Source organism: Chelonia mydas, chromosome 10 (assembly GCF_015237465.2).
Source record: "Chelonia mydas isolate rCheMyd1 chromosome 10, rCheMyd1.pri.v2, whole genome shotgun sequence".
In the NCBI taxonomy this organism is placed as follows: domain Eukaryota; kingdom Metazoa; phylum Chordata; order Testudines; family Cheloniidae; genus Chelonia; species Chelonia mydas.
In genome coordinates, this window is record NC_051250.2 from 8067988 (window position 1) to 8085926 (window position 17939).

General features: G+C 48.8%; 1 protein-coding gene across 7 annotated transcripts in view; it reads right to left on the bottom strand.

Moving 5' to 3' along the window:
• LOC102941049 (myosin phosphatase Rho interacting protein) overlaps positions 1-17939 on the bottom strand; it is a 171835-nt gene that overhangs the window by 57023 nt on the left and 96873 nt on the right. For 4 of the 7 annotated variants that reach the window (XM_043523615.1, XM_037910287.2, XM_043523617.1 and 1 more), the window contains exons 6-7: positions 7368-7578; positions 3376-3892 (exon numbers count right to left, since the gene is read on the bottom strand). In XM_043523615.1, coding sequence (XP_043379550.1) covers positions 3376-3892; positions 7368-7578 — 728 coding nt within the window. The remainder of the gene's footprint in view (positions 1-3375; positions 3893-7367; positions 7579-17939) is intronic. The other 3 variants (XM_037910292.2, XM_037910293.2, XM_043523618.1) reach the window with 1 other exon arrangement.

Below are 17939 nucleotides of genomic sequence, written 5' to 3' on the forward strand. Positions count from 1 at the left end.
TCCTAACAACTAGTTTGGGAAACACATGCCTTTAATTCTCACAGGCATTTATCTGCCATCTTTGTGGGAGGAAACTGTCAAGTTGAATATTTTGGAATAATTATCTGTCACTATCATCATCTTAGATCATTAAAGCTTGGAGCATTTTAAACACCTACTCCCCATCCATGACCATTTATGGTGTTTGTTTATATTTATTTTACTTTTCCCCCCTCAACTGTGAAACTAGAAACTTGCCAGTTTCACTCTATTTATAGCTGACTTCACACACTGATGAAAAGAGATCATTCCCACACTGCCCTGTCAGAGTGTGCCATCACCTTCCCCTCCCCCTCTCAGAAACCCACCTCTTCTCAAATCATGAAGATGCTTCTCTTTATAGAAGGGGTAGGTAAAACTTTTTAAGCACACAAGATTTGGGGCCTACACCACTGGAGAATGTCTCTTTAAATAAAAGAGAGAGGGGAGGAGGGAAAGCTGCTGCCTCATCGTGCTCAAACACAACCCTTCTCTGTTGGTGCTGACAATTCCACCCTCAACCCCTCTCCCAGCCCTGACTGCAGGCAGGAGGCAGGGAGGAAAGGGAAACAATTGTAGGGACATTGGGAGGGGTGTGTGGGGAAGGTTGATCACAGAAAGCCCTTCTGAGTGAGCTATTGTCACAATCTGCATAATGACAAAATGTAGGCTGGCTTGACAGGACATTAGCCCACCTGCCCCTGAATTACGGTGAGCGACAATGCGAAAGACTTGTTTATTTTAAATCTTTTTCCGGCAGCCCCAGAAATCAGACAAAAGACACCCACCCTTGTCACTGTCATTGTGCTGATGAGAGTTTATTAAAGCATGTTTTTTTAAAATACATAAATAAAAGCAAGAGCACAGGAGACATTCATCTGCCCCTACGCGCTAGGCAGAGTAAAGTTGCTTCAAATAAAGGCAATAAGTTGATTAGACATAACATAGGAGAGTTTTCACCAATGTTGACACAGCAATAAAATCCAATCTCCTGCTGCTGTATAATAGCCTCAGGAGCCCAGGAAAAAAAAAAGGGGCTGGGTGCAGTAGCCTCTGGGAGGAGGAAGAACCCATCCCACCAACCAGAAAGCAGCAGGGATGAAATAAAAAAGGACAATATCTAGCAGAAGCTCTGAGATCCTTCTTTTCCCAGGTATCTGTATGCCTGTCTCCCTCATCAGATATTCCATGCCCTCTCCCTATGCCCCAGTTTGAACACACATTTGCACACCAGCGCCCCAACTGGCACTACTAGCTGTTCAGAAGTAACCACTCTAAAAAGCTATTGAATCCAGGAGTTGCACATACATCACTGCTTTCAGCTATGCAGCATCACACTGGGGCTAGGACTCAGGAGTTTCAGCTCCAGAAGAACACACAAGCCTCTAGTACCTGAACTATTAAGCTGGCATTCTTAGTAGACCTTTTAATATTCTGTAAGCCAACCAGGGGTACATGTACCCCTGGGGGTACGCTGAGGTCTTCCAGGGGGTACATCAAATCATCTAGCTATTTGCCTAGTTTTACAACAGGCTACACAAAAAGCACTTACGAAGTCAGTACAAACTAAAATTTCATACAATGACTTGTTTATACTGCTTGATAAATTATAACTGAAATGTAAGCATCGTATTTATATTCCAATCAGTTTATTTTATAATTATATGGTAAAAATGAGAAAGTAAGATGTCTTGCAGTAATAGTGTGCTGTGACACTTTTGTGTTTTATGTCTGATTTTGTAAGCAAGTAGTTTAAGTGAAGTGAAACTTGGGGGTATGCAAGACAAATCAGACTCCTGAAAGGGGTACAGAAGTCTGGAAAGGTTGAGAGCCACTGCTATAAGCCAGCCACCCGCAGGTGACATGACCACACACACTTGAGCCAATGTTACACATTCAATTCACAAACCAAGAAATACTGTTCTTTCTCCACCCAGTGTAACAGGATGGGGTCCCCAGGAGGCAAGCACGACATCTTTTTTGCCAGACACAGAAAGGACTATATCCTCAGGTGGGAGGAGAAAGCCAAGATATTGCTGTCTCTGAGTCTCGTCCTCCACCCAAGATTGCAGCCAGGCAGCGAAGCTATACATTGCTTGGGGGAGCACAGGTTAGACACAGATATGGTTCAGTTGCAAATCTAAATGAAGTGGAACACACACAAGTGCAAAGCGGTGTTGCTTGTGCAATAGCAGCGGCTGTGCTTTGCAGTGCAGCTTCATGCTTGTATTAATTGTGGGCCAGCGTGAAAACAGTCCTCCAGGGGATGTGAAAAGCAAACCACAAGTGCTTGAGCGAACATGCCTGCAGGAACCCAAGTGCAAGCAAATCAGACTGACAATCAGCCCTCTAGCCCAGTGCCCTTATCTCATGGCTTACTCTACAGTCATCACATAAATGGGGCTTTTTCAGGGCAAGTTAAATCTATCCTTCCTCCCCACTGGGCCTCCTTAAACCCAGAAAAACTGAGCGTGTGCACAGGACGCAAAGCCTTCTCCACTAAGCTGTTTTGCCACCCACTCAGTTCTGCATCAGTGGCAGCCAACTCCTCTCTCTCCAAGATTAACACTGTGACACTTTGAAACCTCTCTCTGAGCTCATCAGACGATTGCATAACATACATGGCCCCAACACAGTTTATAGAAATACTCTAATTAATGGTGCCAGCTGCCACTTGAGCTAGGGTGGAAGAGGAGAAGGGAGGTACTACGGAGCATCACATGGCAGCTTACTGGAGGAAGCTCCAGCCTACTACCCCAAGTGAAGGATCTGCCGAGAACCATCGGTAACCTGTGCTAACACAGCACTGGTGGGGATCACATCCTTCGCTGGTTAACATTAAGTGGATATCCTAGCTATGCCCACATCAGGAGCGCTTCCCGGTGGCTACAGGAATGACCTGTATATGAAATTGAGAGTAAAGGGGAGTCTGGAAAATAACGGAGACTCAGAAAGATGGCCTGGGTACAAATTTGAGGCATTGCTTTGCGCTGGCTCAATGCCCCCCACTTTGGGCAGCTGGGAGTTCGCTCAAATATCTTTGGCTGGGGATGGGCGACGAGAGCTGTTAAGCATGGATGACCCCACACCATCGGATCCATAAAAAGTGGCATGGCTCAATCAGGATTCCCTCCCAGTCCATTTAATAGATTCAAAGGAGGAGAGACGATCACCAGTCAAGTACCTGGTTTAAGAGACGAGGGCTCAGGACTATAATCGTCCAAATAAATCATTTCCTCTACAATGGGCTATGAAGGGCCATCAGTCCCAGCAGCCGCTGATTTACTAACAGAGCAAGCACCACCATGTGGTCATGGTCAAATGAGTTAAGAAACAGAACAGCCACTGGCCCCTTACCTTCTCTCGTTTCCAAAGAGCCGGGCCACCTCTTCCCTTCCAGGGCTGCGGGCCCGGGTCCTCTGCTCCAGCCGTTTCCTCTCCACCTGGAAGGCCTCCCGGTTACTGATCCTAATGGCCTTGGGAACATCGGCCAGGGTGGCGTACTGCCGACTGGCTTTGAAGGAAAGGGAGTGGTTCTTTCTTTCAGCTCCCCTTCCCCCGTCTCTGCTGCTGAAGTCCTTGCACGTGGGGTAAGTACTCTTTGAATCCAGGGAGTTCAGTGAGTAGCTGGAAACCATTCGGTTGTTTGAGCTGGTACCTGGGGAAGGAAAGGGGTGGCTGTGCTCCTGGAAGGGTGATTTGGGGTAACTGTACCTGTTGTTCGGGGTGCTGGGGCTGGGAGGGGATGGTGGAGGTGGCAGCTGCTGCTCTTCCAACTTCGAGTCTTGCTTGGTCTTCTCCAAGGAAAAGTAACCGCTCTCAACACGCGCCTTCCGCCCACAGTCTATCCGGTCGCCATTCATGGAGCTCTCATCTAAGAAACGGAACAGAAAACAAGGGGAAGGAGTTGGGTGGCGGTTACTACGCTTGGTTCCAAACTTGATTTTGCCTCCCCTCCATTTGTATAAAAGGGGATTTTAACACAAACTGCCTTGCCTCCACAGAACGGGAAACATCCACATAGGATTTTCCAGCATTACAGTGCCTATGGACCCAGACACAAACCTGACCTGGAAGACCCACCTCTGGAGGGAAACGGGAAGTCCAGTTTCGGGATCCATTGCATCTTTGGCTTCTGTGCCCAGAACTGCCAGAAAGGGTGATGATAAGAAGAGGTTTTTTGTGATGTGGAGACTGACCTGCTAGGAGGTGGACTAGGACACACCAATCACCAGCATTTCACACGTGGATTACTGAGCAGCCTACTATAGGTGCCACATGCAAAGCTCCAATAGACATAAGGTGGGATGGGTGCTTTTGACTTATTTACAGAGGGAAAACCTGGAAAATGACAACAGAGACTTCCGCAACAGGTGGGAATGTAGCTAGCAGAATGCTATCAGGTGCCCAGCCAGCTTGTCGCATCTGGTCAGGAGCAGCCATACTGCAGAAGGGCCAATAAAGTCTCCCCTTATTTCTGTGTCCAAGCACGCAATGATCTGACCCAGTCTGTCTCCACAGAGCCTTGGAGGAGGGACACAAGAACAGGGAAGAGCGGGTGTTCTGTTAAGACATAAAGAGGAGGCTTCTTGACAAGTTTTACCTGTATATATTAGAAGGAAGCTCAGAGGTTCAGCCAGCAAACACCAATGCATTTCCTAATCACAAGTAAAATTAATTTTGGTGGTGTCTGATTCCAGTAAAGGGAGAAGGTCAGGAGAGGGGAACAAGAGAGTGGAAGGTGTGTTCACAGCTGGAGGAAGCGTGGCTCCATCAACAGCTCTTCATTTCTTCCTCCCCAGAAAAAATGGGGAGCTAGGAGAGCATAAAGGCCTCATTGCAATTCGGGTGTCAGGCCCTCCATTTGAGTGAGATGAAAAACAGCTGTATGCATCCTTTTGCCAGAGTGAGTTAGTGACCACCAGCCTCCATGCCAGCACAGACAAAGGCATTAAGGAAAGGGGAATCCCTCCACACTGAAGCTTCTTGCTACAGAGGGCACAAAGAACAATTCCCATTTTGCATTCACACCACCACAAAATTGTGCACGAGCATTTGTTTTCAAGGGCCAAAATAATCTGCATCTAATCACCACTGCACTTCCTGAATTATTGGCCTCTAGAAGATTCTCCATGTGTAAGTTTGGAATGTGGAGAAAATCGTTTTGTTCCAGGCAGACTTGACTTGCTGGTTGGTTGGTAGGTGTGTATGGATACACACACACGTGCAGGGAAGAAGGAGAGGCAGCAGAGAGGTCTACATCCAGCAGCGACTTTCCCATCCGTTCTGAAGATCATAAGCTGGATGGTAAGTTACTGTTTTCTCCAACCAAAAAACAAGTGAATGAAAAGCAGCATCTGTGGAGGTAACACACACACACACACACTCTCTCTCTCCCTCCTGCCCAATCGCCACATCCCAAGGTGTCAAGGGCAAAAGCCTACTGATTCCTCAAAAACAGGGCTTTGCTGACACCAGCTAAATCAGAGAGACGCAAAGGGAGCAGTCTTCTTCCATTAGCTAATCCCAAGAGAGCAAGGAGGAAAGCAATCGCTTTAGCTAGCCGCTCAGAACATGCAACAAACTCAGCTTTCCCCTCCGCCCCCGATTTATCCAAGGGGAACACATAATACAAAGCAGGAAGAAAGTCCAGGCCTCTATTGTTTCATTTAGAACAATACAGCAGACTCCAGAGGCCTCCATGGACTAATCAGAGGAGACAAAATGTAAACAGCTGCCCTGATATAGGGTTGGGAGGAGGAAGCAGCGCCCCAGTGCCTGGCAATAAAACAGGACCAACTGTAGGCAAGTGCCTCTCTGTCTCCATTAGGGCACTATATCCCAAAGGGTAGGCTGCAACCCACTGGAAAGCTCTTGATAAGTCATGGGCCCAGTCCAGAGGGGAGACCACCGAGAGGGCGGGGGGAAAGGGGGAGGGTTGGATAGCAAGCCCACCCCACACTCATCCTGCAGTGAGTGCTCCTGTCCCACAGAACTGGGCTGAGAGGGCTGCTGTGGGTGGTCGGTGCCCCATTCGTGGGGCGGGGAAGCTGGCCTCTGATTTTGCCTCCCTGCTCCCCATGCATTAGGATCCTGGGTGGGTTGCAAATTAAGACAAAATGCAGTTGGTGGGCTGCCATAGTGAAAAGTTTGGGAATCACTCAGAGGCTAGTATAAAGGGGGACGATCAATGTTCAAAAGCTCATTTATTTCAAAGGAAATTTCCTTGCCTTGGAATCGCACCCATTAGAGGTGGGAAAGACCTGTGAGGTCATCCCATCCTCCTTGCCTCTGCCTTCCAGTATTTTATCCAGATTTCCCCCCTTTCTTAATTTCATCCCATTATTTACAGTTATCCCCTCCTTCTCTCCCCCACCTCTCCCCCCAGGTACCACCCTAGGGAATGCCGCAAGTGTTCAGATCTTTGTAGGCTGACAATGCGCTGAGCCATTCCCATCGGATTAAAACATTAAAAATTGGGAGGGGGGGGGGATTCTAGTTTTCTTTTCACTACTTATGTCAGTTTCTTCCTTATTTTGCACTTCACTTAGTTCAGGACAATGAAATCAGCCCTAGTCCGTGACTGTGCATACCCAGGCACTGCCTCAATGTAAATAATATCACTTTCAACATCAACAGTGCAGTTTCCTTCTGTTTCTCTACGGCAGTTGTGGGATCTTAGATACTAACAGGTAGTTGGGTTTCCAAACCAGTAGGGGAACTGTTACATTTGTAAAAAAAACAAAACAAACCATAATACACAAAGACAAGAAACCATTTCTATTCATGTTTTTAAATAAAAGCAAGTTTAGACCAATCTTTTTGACTAGGTCCCCTTAAGAGAGCCACACCACTGCAGTTAAGACATCTGTGTAATAAACTCAGACTGCTGCAGGAAAACCTTCCAGTCCTAGTAACAACTTGGGGTTAATCGGCCATTAATAATAGCATTTTGCACTTTGAAAGCACCATCCATCAAAGGATATCAAAACACTTAAACAGTAGGCTTCACAACATCCCTGTGAGGAAGGTAAGGTATTAATTAGATCCACCTTTCAGAGGGGTAAGTTAACGCACAGAAGCGTTTGGGGTGATTTGACCAACAATCTCTTGGGGCTGTGGCAGAGCCAGGAAGTGACATTGCTCACTGCTCCCATGGACTTCCTGAAGTTGCAGGTACTCAGCAGTTTCTGAGCATCAAGCCATAGGAGTTTCATCTCCCAGACCCTGCTCCAGTCACTACACAGCACAACCTCAGGGTGAAGAAGAAAGCTCCCCCCAATCAGGTATCGAATGCTGCGAGGGTAGAGGAGAACAGAAACCAGAGCCAGCATCCCTCTGGTCCTTACCTTCTTTACTTTCCAACATAGGTTCCTTCATGGAGCTGGCAAGCATGGCCTGGCTCTGTATGGGGCTCTGGGCTGGGCTGATGCTACTGCTCCCATCCGGTTGATCTTTGCCCCTCATTTCTTCTTGCCAGAGTGTGGACTTGGTAGTGGGGACCTTCTCTGCATTAGGAATGTTGCTACTGGTCACAGCCACCTTAGCGGGGCCAGGTTCCTGAAGAGAACAGGAAAGACACTCGGTATCACTGCACGTTCTCTACGTCCTAACGCCAGTCATCCCGATTTACCATAGGCAGGTAAGTCCTTATCTGGAGACACATGGACCACGTTACCTCAAGCTCGTAGACCACATGGCATTTCAATGCACTTACAAAGGGGTGTGTGTATTTCCCTTCCCTGAATGATCTGATTTATATATTTCAAATGCTGGCAGGTCTAAGTGCTTCTCCCAAATGGGACAGGCTAATTCAGGGCTTCCTTAAGCAAGGCAGCTAAGCACCGCTCTTACAAAGAAAAAGGAAATGTCTTTAATATGCTCTTCCGAGGGAGGGATCCAAAAATGGCCCATATCTCCCTCTCCGTCCAGCTGGAGAAAGAACCAGAGCAAAGGTAAGCTCACAAATGAAGGAAGCCTACTGACCCTGAGACGAGGCAGATATACATGGTAGGGGCCCCTTTGCTGTGCTGTGCTTTGTTTTCCAGGAGGAACTGCCCCTCCCAGCTCGGCAGACAGGACGCAGCACAATACCAGAGCTTTTAATGTTCATTTGTGTAAAGTTCGCGCTCATGAAACCATGAATTAACCGAGCCCTAAAGCTCAGCCAACACACGCCACCCCGGACTGTGATGCCTGCTGCTGGCCCTTTCCCAAGTAGGCGTGCTATAGGTCTGGTGCATCTGAGGTATGCTGTCACCAGACCAATGAGCACAGCACACGCATTTGAGATGGATTCTGTTTCAGCGTGATCTTTCTCTAATCTATGGGGATCGGCTTCCTGGAGGGGCTACTGAGGCCTAGCCAACTCACTTCATTTTGACCCAATCAAGGACAAGAATGCTTGTGAAAGGTCAGTGCTATCGCTTGCCACAGAACCACCTCAGTACAGCCCAATAGGTATTATAAACACTTACATGGCAGGAGATGTCTAAGATCTCTCGTTGTTGGTGGAGGATCTTACAAGATTATTATTATAAAAACACTTTCTTCCCCGAGGATCACAACTACACGCACAGAAATCCAGCAATGCAACCACCTCTGAGGCAGAAGGTGGAGATGGGATATTCTGGCCAACCAGGGCATTGAACATGCATTCTAAAAACCCTCGATGGATTTATATTCTGTGACATTTAACATATGGGCTACCTGCTTTGACCCCACCACAAACGTTTACTCTGAAGCATCCTCACATCCAAGAAACGTACACATCTACCCCCCATGCCACCTCTCTCTCTCTCATCTTCTGAGAACTGGAAAGATCAACTTCAGCTGCAAATCATTTCCATTGGGATGGCAGGGAACAGCTGGCCCTGGACACCACTTCAAGTGGAAAGCCGCATCGAACTCTGCATTCTTCGGCCTTGAGCGTGGCTTTCCCCTCAAAGCAACGTTTCACAAACTGTCAGCACCTGAGAGAGAAGTGAATCTCGCCAAGAGGGGAGGCTTTGAAGCCCAGCCAGGCCCTGGATCTTGGGAAGCATGGCCAAGAGCGAGAGCTCTCAGACAAACGTGCCTACAATTTGGCAAAGCTGCCCTCGCCCAGTCCATCAACAGTGGATGTGGAGAATGGCCTTGAGCCAAGGCTCCATGTGCGTTGAACTTCTGCCCAGAAGACCTTCTTAGAGACAGGACTTCTAGAGCCCACCGAGTCACATTTCAACAAGGTTCCATTTGCAAGAAGGCGACTATTACCTGACAAATTCCCTGGCTAGAAACAACGAGCACAGTCTACCTCCCGGGGCTCCTCCGGTTTAGACAAAGAAGGGCTTTATGTGACTAGAAAGCAGATAATACATTAAGGGGGTGGGAGGAACACCTGAGTTGCACCCATCCCCCCACTTGAGTATATTTTACAGTTAGAACAGGGGTTATTTTTCAGCTAACACAAGTCCCACCCTCTAGCCTGGTTTTCCAGCTATTTCCTGCCAGGCTACCAGCCCCAAGCCGCACTTCCTGCTGAGAGAGAGATTAGGGGCTTCCCAGCATTACTGCCTGGGAGCCCGGAGACAGGGCTGCAGGTGGAAATGTCACATGCCTTTTTCCTCTGGTCTATACCCATTTTTAAACAGCAGCTCCTCACCTTCACTTTTGCAAGGTGCTGTCCATTTCTACCAACAAGCCACAGAACCCCCGGCTGGTGGCATGTGGGCTAAGTCAGTATGCGGAAGGGCTTCTGACTGTCAGCAGCGGGGCACATCTGAGCCCTTCTCACCTGCATGCTGTCGCTGCAGCACAGGAGGTGTAGGGCTTTGACTGATGTATTGACAAGCACAGCAGGGACGCAGTTATTACTGAATGAGCGCTGAAGAGGCGTGAAGCGATGTTTATTAACACCTGAAGCTTAGCTTCTTGACCTTGCGGTTGTTCCCTCCCTCTTCTGCCTGGTCCACCTGATAACCTGGCCCAGCCCACGTCAGCAGATTGATTTATCGTTTATGGCTCAAAGTTATAGCAAAGGGAATAAGAATTTCTGTCCCTCTGATGCAGCCCCCTTGCTGGCTGACAGCGTCACTCTGGAACCCCCTCCATGCGCCAGTCTCTCACATGGATTTTTCTCCTGTTACATCATAAGCAAAACTTTTTTCTGTAAAGGCAGCATTCTGCCTAGGACCTCAACATTTAGATGGTTTCTGTGGGGTTGCCATTAGATAGACCCTGTGTGGGCCCAGAACCTTCCCACTCAGCTCCATCCCCTTTCGCGATCATGTTTAAAAACATGCACTGAACACTGAGCAAGGGGACAATCTCCCGAGAGCTTAAAAAGAAAGAGGTAACAAAGCCACTCTCTTCACCTGAGCCGAGGCCCTGGAGCCTCCCTAACCTCTGGGAACTGAATTCAGTACTTGCAGTTAGACAGGAAATTCTGTCCAGGGCCTTTCATTTTGGAAACAGAGGAGCTGTTATTTAGGAGGTATACTGGAATCGCCCCAGTCACAGCAATCCTACATAGGGCCAAGACGTCTTCCATTTTGTTTTTCACTTCAAGGCCTTCTGCCCTCCTATATCTATCAATCTGATATCCCCCCCAATCCCTACCCTAGCCTTCTGCCTCCAGCCAAGAAACCAACTCTCTTTCCCTCTATGTGTACACACATCCACACACACACACACACACACACACACACACTCTCTAAAGCAAATCCCCTTCCCGCTGTGTACACACATACACACTCTTATTTCCCTCAGCCTCCTGCCACTGACAGTCCGGCTCTTAAACTCCCGCTGCCCTTAACATAGGTCCCGTGACCCCTACGCCTCTCTCCTCTGCTTTCATTTGCCAGCCAATAAACTGAATTTGCTCACATCAGAAAACATTTTTGTGCAATGGCTTCAAAAAAGAATTAAACCTAGAGAAATTCATTCCCTATTGTTCAACAGCTGAATTAATCATTTATCTGGTCTGCTTTGCAACGAACCACAAATAAAGAAAAAATGGAATGCCTTGGCTAAATGGACATTTACTTTAAAAAGAGAAGAGATATTTAACACAATTTAAAATACAATTTAGGAAATACCAGTTATTTTAAATGCATCTCCAAGTATGACTGGCCCTAACATAAATCAGCAACAGCTGCCATTTTACTCAGTATCCTCGCAACAGGAAGCCCAGTCCACTGACTTAGTTCGTGATGAAGAAAGGACAGGTTAATGCATGAGAAGGGATGGAGATGTTCACAACTGGCGTAAAGTGCAATTCTATTAATTAGGGAATTTTTTAGAATTTTTCTTAGAGTCCCTGAGTACTTGTCAGAACAAACCAATGATAAATTAACCACAGCCAGAAATAATATTTAAAAAAATTGTGACAGCCCTTCGCAATGTCTCTTGACCACTTGACACAGGATGGGCAAATCAAGGTGAATCTTAACTATTGTATTAGGCACAATGGGCTGTAAACCTATAAACTCACTGGCTCCCCAAGCACAGTGCTTGCTGCTGAGAGTTATCCCACTGAAGTCAACAGGATTGTGTGTGTTATTAAGAAGAAATATGTGTTTGTAGGCTCAGGCCCTTAGATGCTCTGGTGATTTTATATATAGAAAAGAATCTGGTCTCTGCTCTCACACGAATATATTATAAATACACCAATACACGCATATGCCCACATTTTCAAGGATGACTAGCAACTGCCTCAATTTTTAGACACCTCCCCGGAGATATTTTAATAGGTTCTTTTCGGAGAGTAAATATTTAACCATCTTCTGAAGGTCCTTTAAGATGTCTCCAACTGGGCACCCAAAGTTACTAATCTCCTTTGAAACTTTAGTCCATCTATGTGTATTAATGAATACGTACACACATATATATCCAGAGAGAGAGAGAGAGATTGAGAAGGACACAGCGGAGCAAAGCAGCACTGCCCAGGCAAGTAGGCAAGATGGCTTCTTTCCGTTTCTTTAGCTGTTTAAATTTTGTATTATAATGTCACCCCTTCGCTGAGTTGTAGCAGATGCCTGGGCCTTGGAGACCAGCTTTCAGTGGGAGCTGAAATCAGCGCAGCACAGAAACAGAAGTCTTGGAACAGTGGTGACAACAAATAGCACGGAGCCCAATCCCTTCTTTCAGGGATCTCTGCCCAAATACCAATGTCCTCGTTTCCAGGGAGCAATTCTGCACCAAGAACTGACTCCAGTTAGAGACATTAAAGCAGAGAGCAAGGTCCCTTGCTGCTCGTCACCCCCAGAAAAACAGCAGAAAACTAGCCACTTGCCTGCATTTCCTTCCAAGATTAAAAAAGTGCTCACATGCTAAGAAAAAACACTATATTTAACAGCGCCATGCACTGACCCCTGACTTGATATGGTTTCTAGCTGGGGAAGAGCGGAGATGAGACTTTTTACATTTTTACAATTAGATGAAGCCATGAGAACAAGAGCTGAAAACCAGTTTTCCATGGAAGGGCTCATGCCACTTTACTCCAAGGCCAGCAGCAGCTGGTGTGAGAAGACCAGAGCTAAATTCCTATGGCCTGTGCTATGCAGGAGGCCAGACTAGATCATCACAGTGGTCCCTTCCAGCTTAAAAATCAATGATGTTTCCCAGCCACCCAGAAGTGTTTGCAGGTAAAAGGAAAACAGATCATGAAAGTGATCACAGCAGCCAGTGCTGCTGCAGACAATATTTGCTGCTGGATTAGGGGTATTTTTTTGTTTTCAAAAGGCTCTTTTCCTGCAGAAGGAGAGAGGCCTGACAGGCAGCCAAGTTCAATAGAAGCCCTTTCTTTTCTGGTAACTGTCTCTCCATCCCCTTTAACAAGCTGCACCGACTTTGTGGTGACAGCTTCTGGCATGGTGGCTTGAACCACTCTGGTGCTGCATGGCCGGAGCGTGAGGCTGGGATCAGTTCATTTCCAGGCTGCTTTGGGGAGAAGGAGAAAGAGAATTGGAAGCTGTAGCTGCTTTGTATTTGACACAAGGAGGAAAGCAGATGGGGAAGCGGGTAGAGTTGGTGCGGAATGCGTGAAGGTAAAGATAAAAAGTCCCACTCTGGCTGGTGCTTAACGCTATCCTGCCGGAGCTGTTCTGGCAAACAAAATCTCTGTAGCAACAGATACACATGGAGTTTCCTGCCTTCCATTCCAGCCCTTGATTATGATGGAAAGCTCCCAGTTTCCTCATTGAGCTTCCTGGCTTTGAGGTTTCGCCTGCATCACCCAGTGACCCAGCTTTAAGCATCTGCTGCACAGCAACTGGTTTGCTCTTCTGTAGAGCAGAATACCGTACAGGATGTGACTAAGTGGGAATCTTCTGTAATATTTTTATGAAGCCTGCGTGTGCCTCGATGTCCCCTATGTGCTGCAGAGTTACCTAGTTTGGGGGGGAGGGGAGGTCTGTTTGCTCTCTGGGCAGCATAAAGCACAGGTGTGAAAGGCACCTAGCTGTCTGGGGCTTGGGCCCCATATTAATGGAGCTCTTGAATAGACAATGGCAAATCCAATTGCCCGTACATGGACACCTAGCAACCAATGACCCACAGAGATATGGACTTCCCTGCCTCTCCACAGCCCACTAAGCCACATCTCCCCAGCTCAGGAACAACAGGGGGAGGGGTGTGAGGTGGAAGTTAATTTGGCTGCAGGAAGCAGTCGGCTGGGGACACATCTGGACTGAGGCAAAGGGAGGTCAGAGGGACAAGGCTTTGGGCTGTGTGCTGACCAGGATGGACTACACTAACTTTCTTTTCTCTTTTCAGAGTAGCAGCTGTGTTAGTCTGTAGTCTGTATCCGCAAAAAGAACAGGAGTACTTGTGGCACCTTAGAGACTAACAAATTTATTAGAGCATAAGCTTTCGTGGGCTACAGCTCACTTCATCGGATGCATAGACATAGATGAAGTGGGCTGTAGCCCAGGAAAGCTTATGCTCTAATAAATTTGTTAGTCTCTAAGGTGCCACAAGTATTTCTTTTCTCTGTGCTAACCAAGGTCTTCCTATGCTCTGTTCCAGGTGACAAATAAACTGCCTCACAACGCCGGCTGAGTGTTGCTACAGATGCGGACGGCGGAGGTGCATTGCTCCTAAGATTGTACAAGTTTCCCTCAGGGGTCTGCCTCAGTTGGACTCACTGAACGGAGCTCACGGTGTGAAGCAGGAGGGCTGAAGGACCAGAGGCCCAGCCTAAGGAGGCGGTGAAGCCATGTGGCTTGCCCAGGAAGAAGAGTGAGACCCCTAAGGGGTCTGGTTCACTGAAGGGGTGCTCCTTGAGACTGCTCCAAAGCTGGGGTCATAGCACCAGTCCTGTGGATCCATGACACAGGGCCCACAAATGTTCCAGTACAAAGAGGCCATGCAGGCAGCTGGCCTGAGCCTATGGGCTGCACATTTCCATACATTTTTTAGAATAAAAATTTTAAGAGGCATCTCCAACCCAAATACGGGCCCTGTGCTCGTCCCCTTAGGGAAAGGTTCAGAGAAGCCACATGTGGTCTGAGTTCCCCCGTGGCAGGAGCCCGCCGTTAAGCAACATTGCTCGTGCTGCTATGCAGGGTTTTCATACCTTCCCTCTGAAGCTGGCCACTGTTAAGACACACTGGACTAGAGGGTACTCATATCTGATCCACTTTCCTATGTTCCTATGACAGCTGATAGTCCCAAGCGCTAGCACTCAACAGGCCACCTCTGGCCTTCGAGCTGGGCACTGTCCCCCTGTCAGCCGGATAGTACATTTAAGGAGCAGACAGAGGTATGGGACAGTCTCAGACAGTGCTTGTTGAATTCCTTACAGACATCCCTCAAAGGTTTGGGACAGACGCGGGCCTAGGCCAAATGCACTCAACTCTAGGACAGTGCCAACTCAGATGCTGACTTCAAAGAAGCGTTCAGGAATTCAGATGCTCCTCTGAGCTGTCCAACCCAGCTGAGCCACCACCATCAAAGAGCAGGAGCTGGAAGTCTGAGGGAATGGAGAGAGTTCTGGGGTGGCAGCTGCTTCTGTCTAGGACCCAGCAGGGCAAAGGGCTGTCTGGAAAGTGGAAGTTACACCATAAATAGATTCCATGCTCCTTTCTAAAGATTTGGGGGAAGGTCTGGGGTGAGGAAGGAGAAGATTCTTGTTTGCTGAGTTGCCAGTCTCAGCCCCATGGGTGCTGGCCCTTTGTTACAATGCTGCCTTCCAGTTAAGACACGCCATGGAGTGGAAACCCAAGACGACCTCTGTGCTCAATTCAAGCAGAGACAAGGGCTGCGGCAGCACCAGGGCTGCTTAAGGAACGTGGAGAGATTTGCAAGATGAAGGGTGGGAGAGGTTTATTAATTGGTCTTGCTGTGTCTATTTATTCCTACTAAACCCTTCAAGGGCCAATCTGGACAACGTCCTGGACTCCCATTCTCGGTGACGGGGAGGAGCTCAGCACCACGCAGGATGGAGCCCTTATTCAGCTGATCTAAGAGCAAAGTGCCCCAAGTGATCTTACTGCTGGGGGGCCTGGCTTGAATGGAGTACGAGTGATGCTGTTGAATTGTGGGTATTAACCTCTGTGCCACCCTCCGAGCCCAACCCCCTGAGTGGCATGCGGCACTGTTTTCTGGGCAGTTACCTTCACATACTAGGACATGGCATAAGAGTGGACAGAAATACACAAGCTCAATACCTCACTGCCTTCAAGAAAGAAAGGCTGTTGTGGAGAGCAGCGGGGTGGGAGGTAGTAAGGGGAAGCATTACACCAGCTCTGATGGAGCAGAGTTAGAAGAGAGACAAGAGGATCATTCTCAGGGCACTGAGAGCTCCTGCAAAGGGATAAGTGGGGTGCTGGAGAGGCATGACACAGCCTTCCTCCATGAAACCTAAGAGGAGAGGAAGAGACCAGCTAACAGAGGACAACTGTGACGGCCATCAGGATTCCATGGAGGCCTGGGGGAAGACCTCCGAGAGCAGCCAAGGGCCAGGGAGCTGAAGCAGAGAAATAAATAGAAAAAATGAGCTCATCCACCGTGAGCTCTCAGTACAGAGGCAGCTGAAGTACAAACCTGGCCCCATCAGGGGACCTGGCCTGGACTACACACCCAGTGCTGGCATCCAGGCAGGAGGGTCTGTGCTTTGGCATTTTGCTGCAGGTGATAGAGGTATTCTCTATTCCCACACTAAGCCCCTGAGCTTGTGCCTAAGGCAGCGAGACACAAGGTTGTGCCCCACTGGGCCCCCACACGCCCCATCCTTGGGGACACCTGGGCAGCCAGGCTCAGTCCTCCAGGGAGCCGGGGCTTCTGCACCGCCTCCGCGTGGGCAGGGTGCATCCTCTCCAGAGCCACTTGCCTTATTTGGTGCTCAGGAGCTCAGATCCTGTACAGTTTCCAAGCAGTTGCCATGGTGATGAAACGTAACCCAAAATGATGTTATTCTGGCTGCATTTTTCCCCCTCTCAAAAGCAGGCAGCTCTGGGAGCTGGGTTTATGCTGGGTAACGTTTCCTCAGTCAACACCATTCCCTTTCTTCCCCCCAGCCCCCAATGTGCAGGGAGCTTCTGGGCCACAGTCCCTGCACAACCAGATGCGATTTCCCAGAATGCCCTGAAAGCAACACACTGGGGCATCAATGCTTCCAGTTCAAGTCCCCACAAAGGGGTCTGGGGTTGGGTTCACGGCTGGGAGGTTAGAGGTCAGCATCTCTGTTGAGCTGGTGGTTCTCACTGATGACGGGAGAGGGGAAAGCCCCCAGGACAGAACGGCTGTCAGCATAGCATCACCACATCCGTGGCACTCAGGAGCCAACATTTCCCCACAAGGTTTCCTGGGGCCAGTTCCAAGTCCTCACCACACCCCAGGGGGCTGCTCAGATGACCCAGCATCAGATGTAGGAGCGTCTTCCAGAAGGGAGGCAGAGGGGAAGAACTGGCCACAGATCATCTATGTAAAGAGCTGATCCCCTTCCCCTTCTTCCTCCCACCCTGTACCCCTCAGAGGGCCTAGGGTGGGACCTGAGGAAGCCAGAGCTCTGCTGCCTCCCACTCCTGGCTGCTGGGGGCAATCCACAGGTGTTCCATGTCAAGCCACACCCCACTCTCCTCAGGTGCCCAGATCTGACCCTTATATGGGAATCCCAGGAGAAAACAAATGGCTCACAGGTAACCATCTGTGAGTGCCCAGGCCTGCTGGGTGAATTCCTCCAGTCCAACCACCTCTGCCCTGCTGGCCAGCAGCTCCAGGACACACACTCACATGAGCCAAGGCTGTTTGCAGCCCCAGAGAGATTATTCCAGCCGAGGGGTGGGATTCCGAACCTGTGGGTTTCTCCCAGACTCCGTCCATTTGGGAGACACGGGCAGGAATGAGTGGGTCATGGGCAGCCCCAGCTTTTACCATTTATAGTCAAAGCAAGCACAGAGCTGTCGCTGGGTCCCTGGAGAGCACAGCTCCAGCCCCCAAAACTCCCAGCTCAGCCCTGGCCTTCATTATTTTCCTTTCATTCTAGTTATCTCCAGGGTCATCTCATGCAGGGAAACTGAAGCCCTGTGGAATTTCTTCCCGGACCCTGTGAGGGCTGTGAACATCCAGGATCGCTTCCTCCTCTTCCCATCCTCCCTCCCCCTCTGCACACATGCCCCCAAGCCCAAAAGATACTGTTCAAAGCTTTGTAATTGTCTGTGGGGCTGGCCTGTGTGTTAGAGAAGGTAGCTGGAGAAGTGGCGAGCTTCCCACCATGCCACACCTTCTTCCTTATGCACCTACCTAAACCCAAGCACTTCCAGCCCTACTCCTGGCTGTAGACCATTCTCAGATATACAACCCTGCACATCCCCTTGCGATTCAACCAGCACGCACAGAGGGAACCAGGCCTGGGAGGAAAGGGAAAAAGCAGGAAAGATGCATCCTTCTTGCTTTCTGGGAAAGTAACTCAGCCAGATCTGAGAAACCAGATGGGGAGG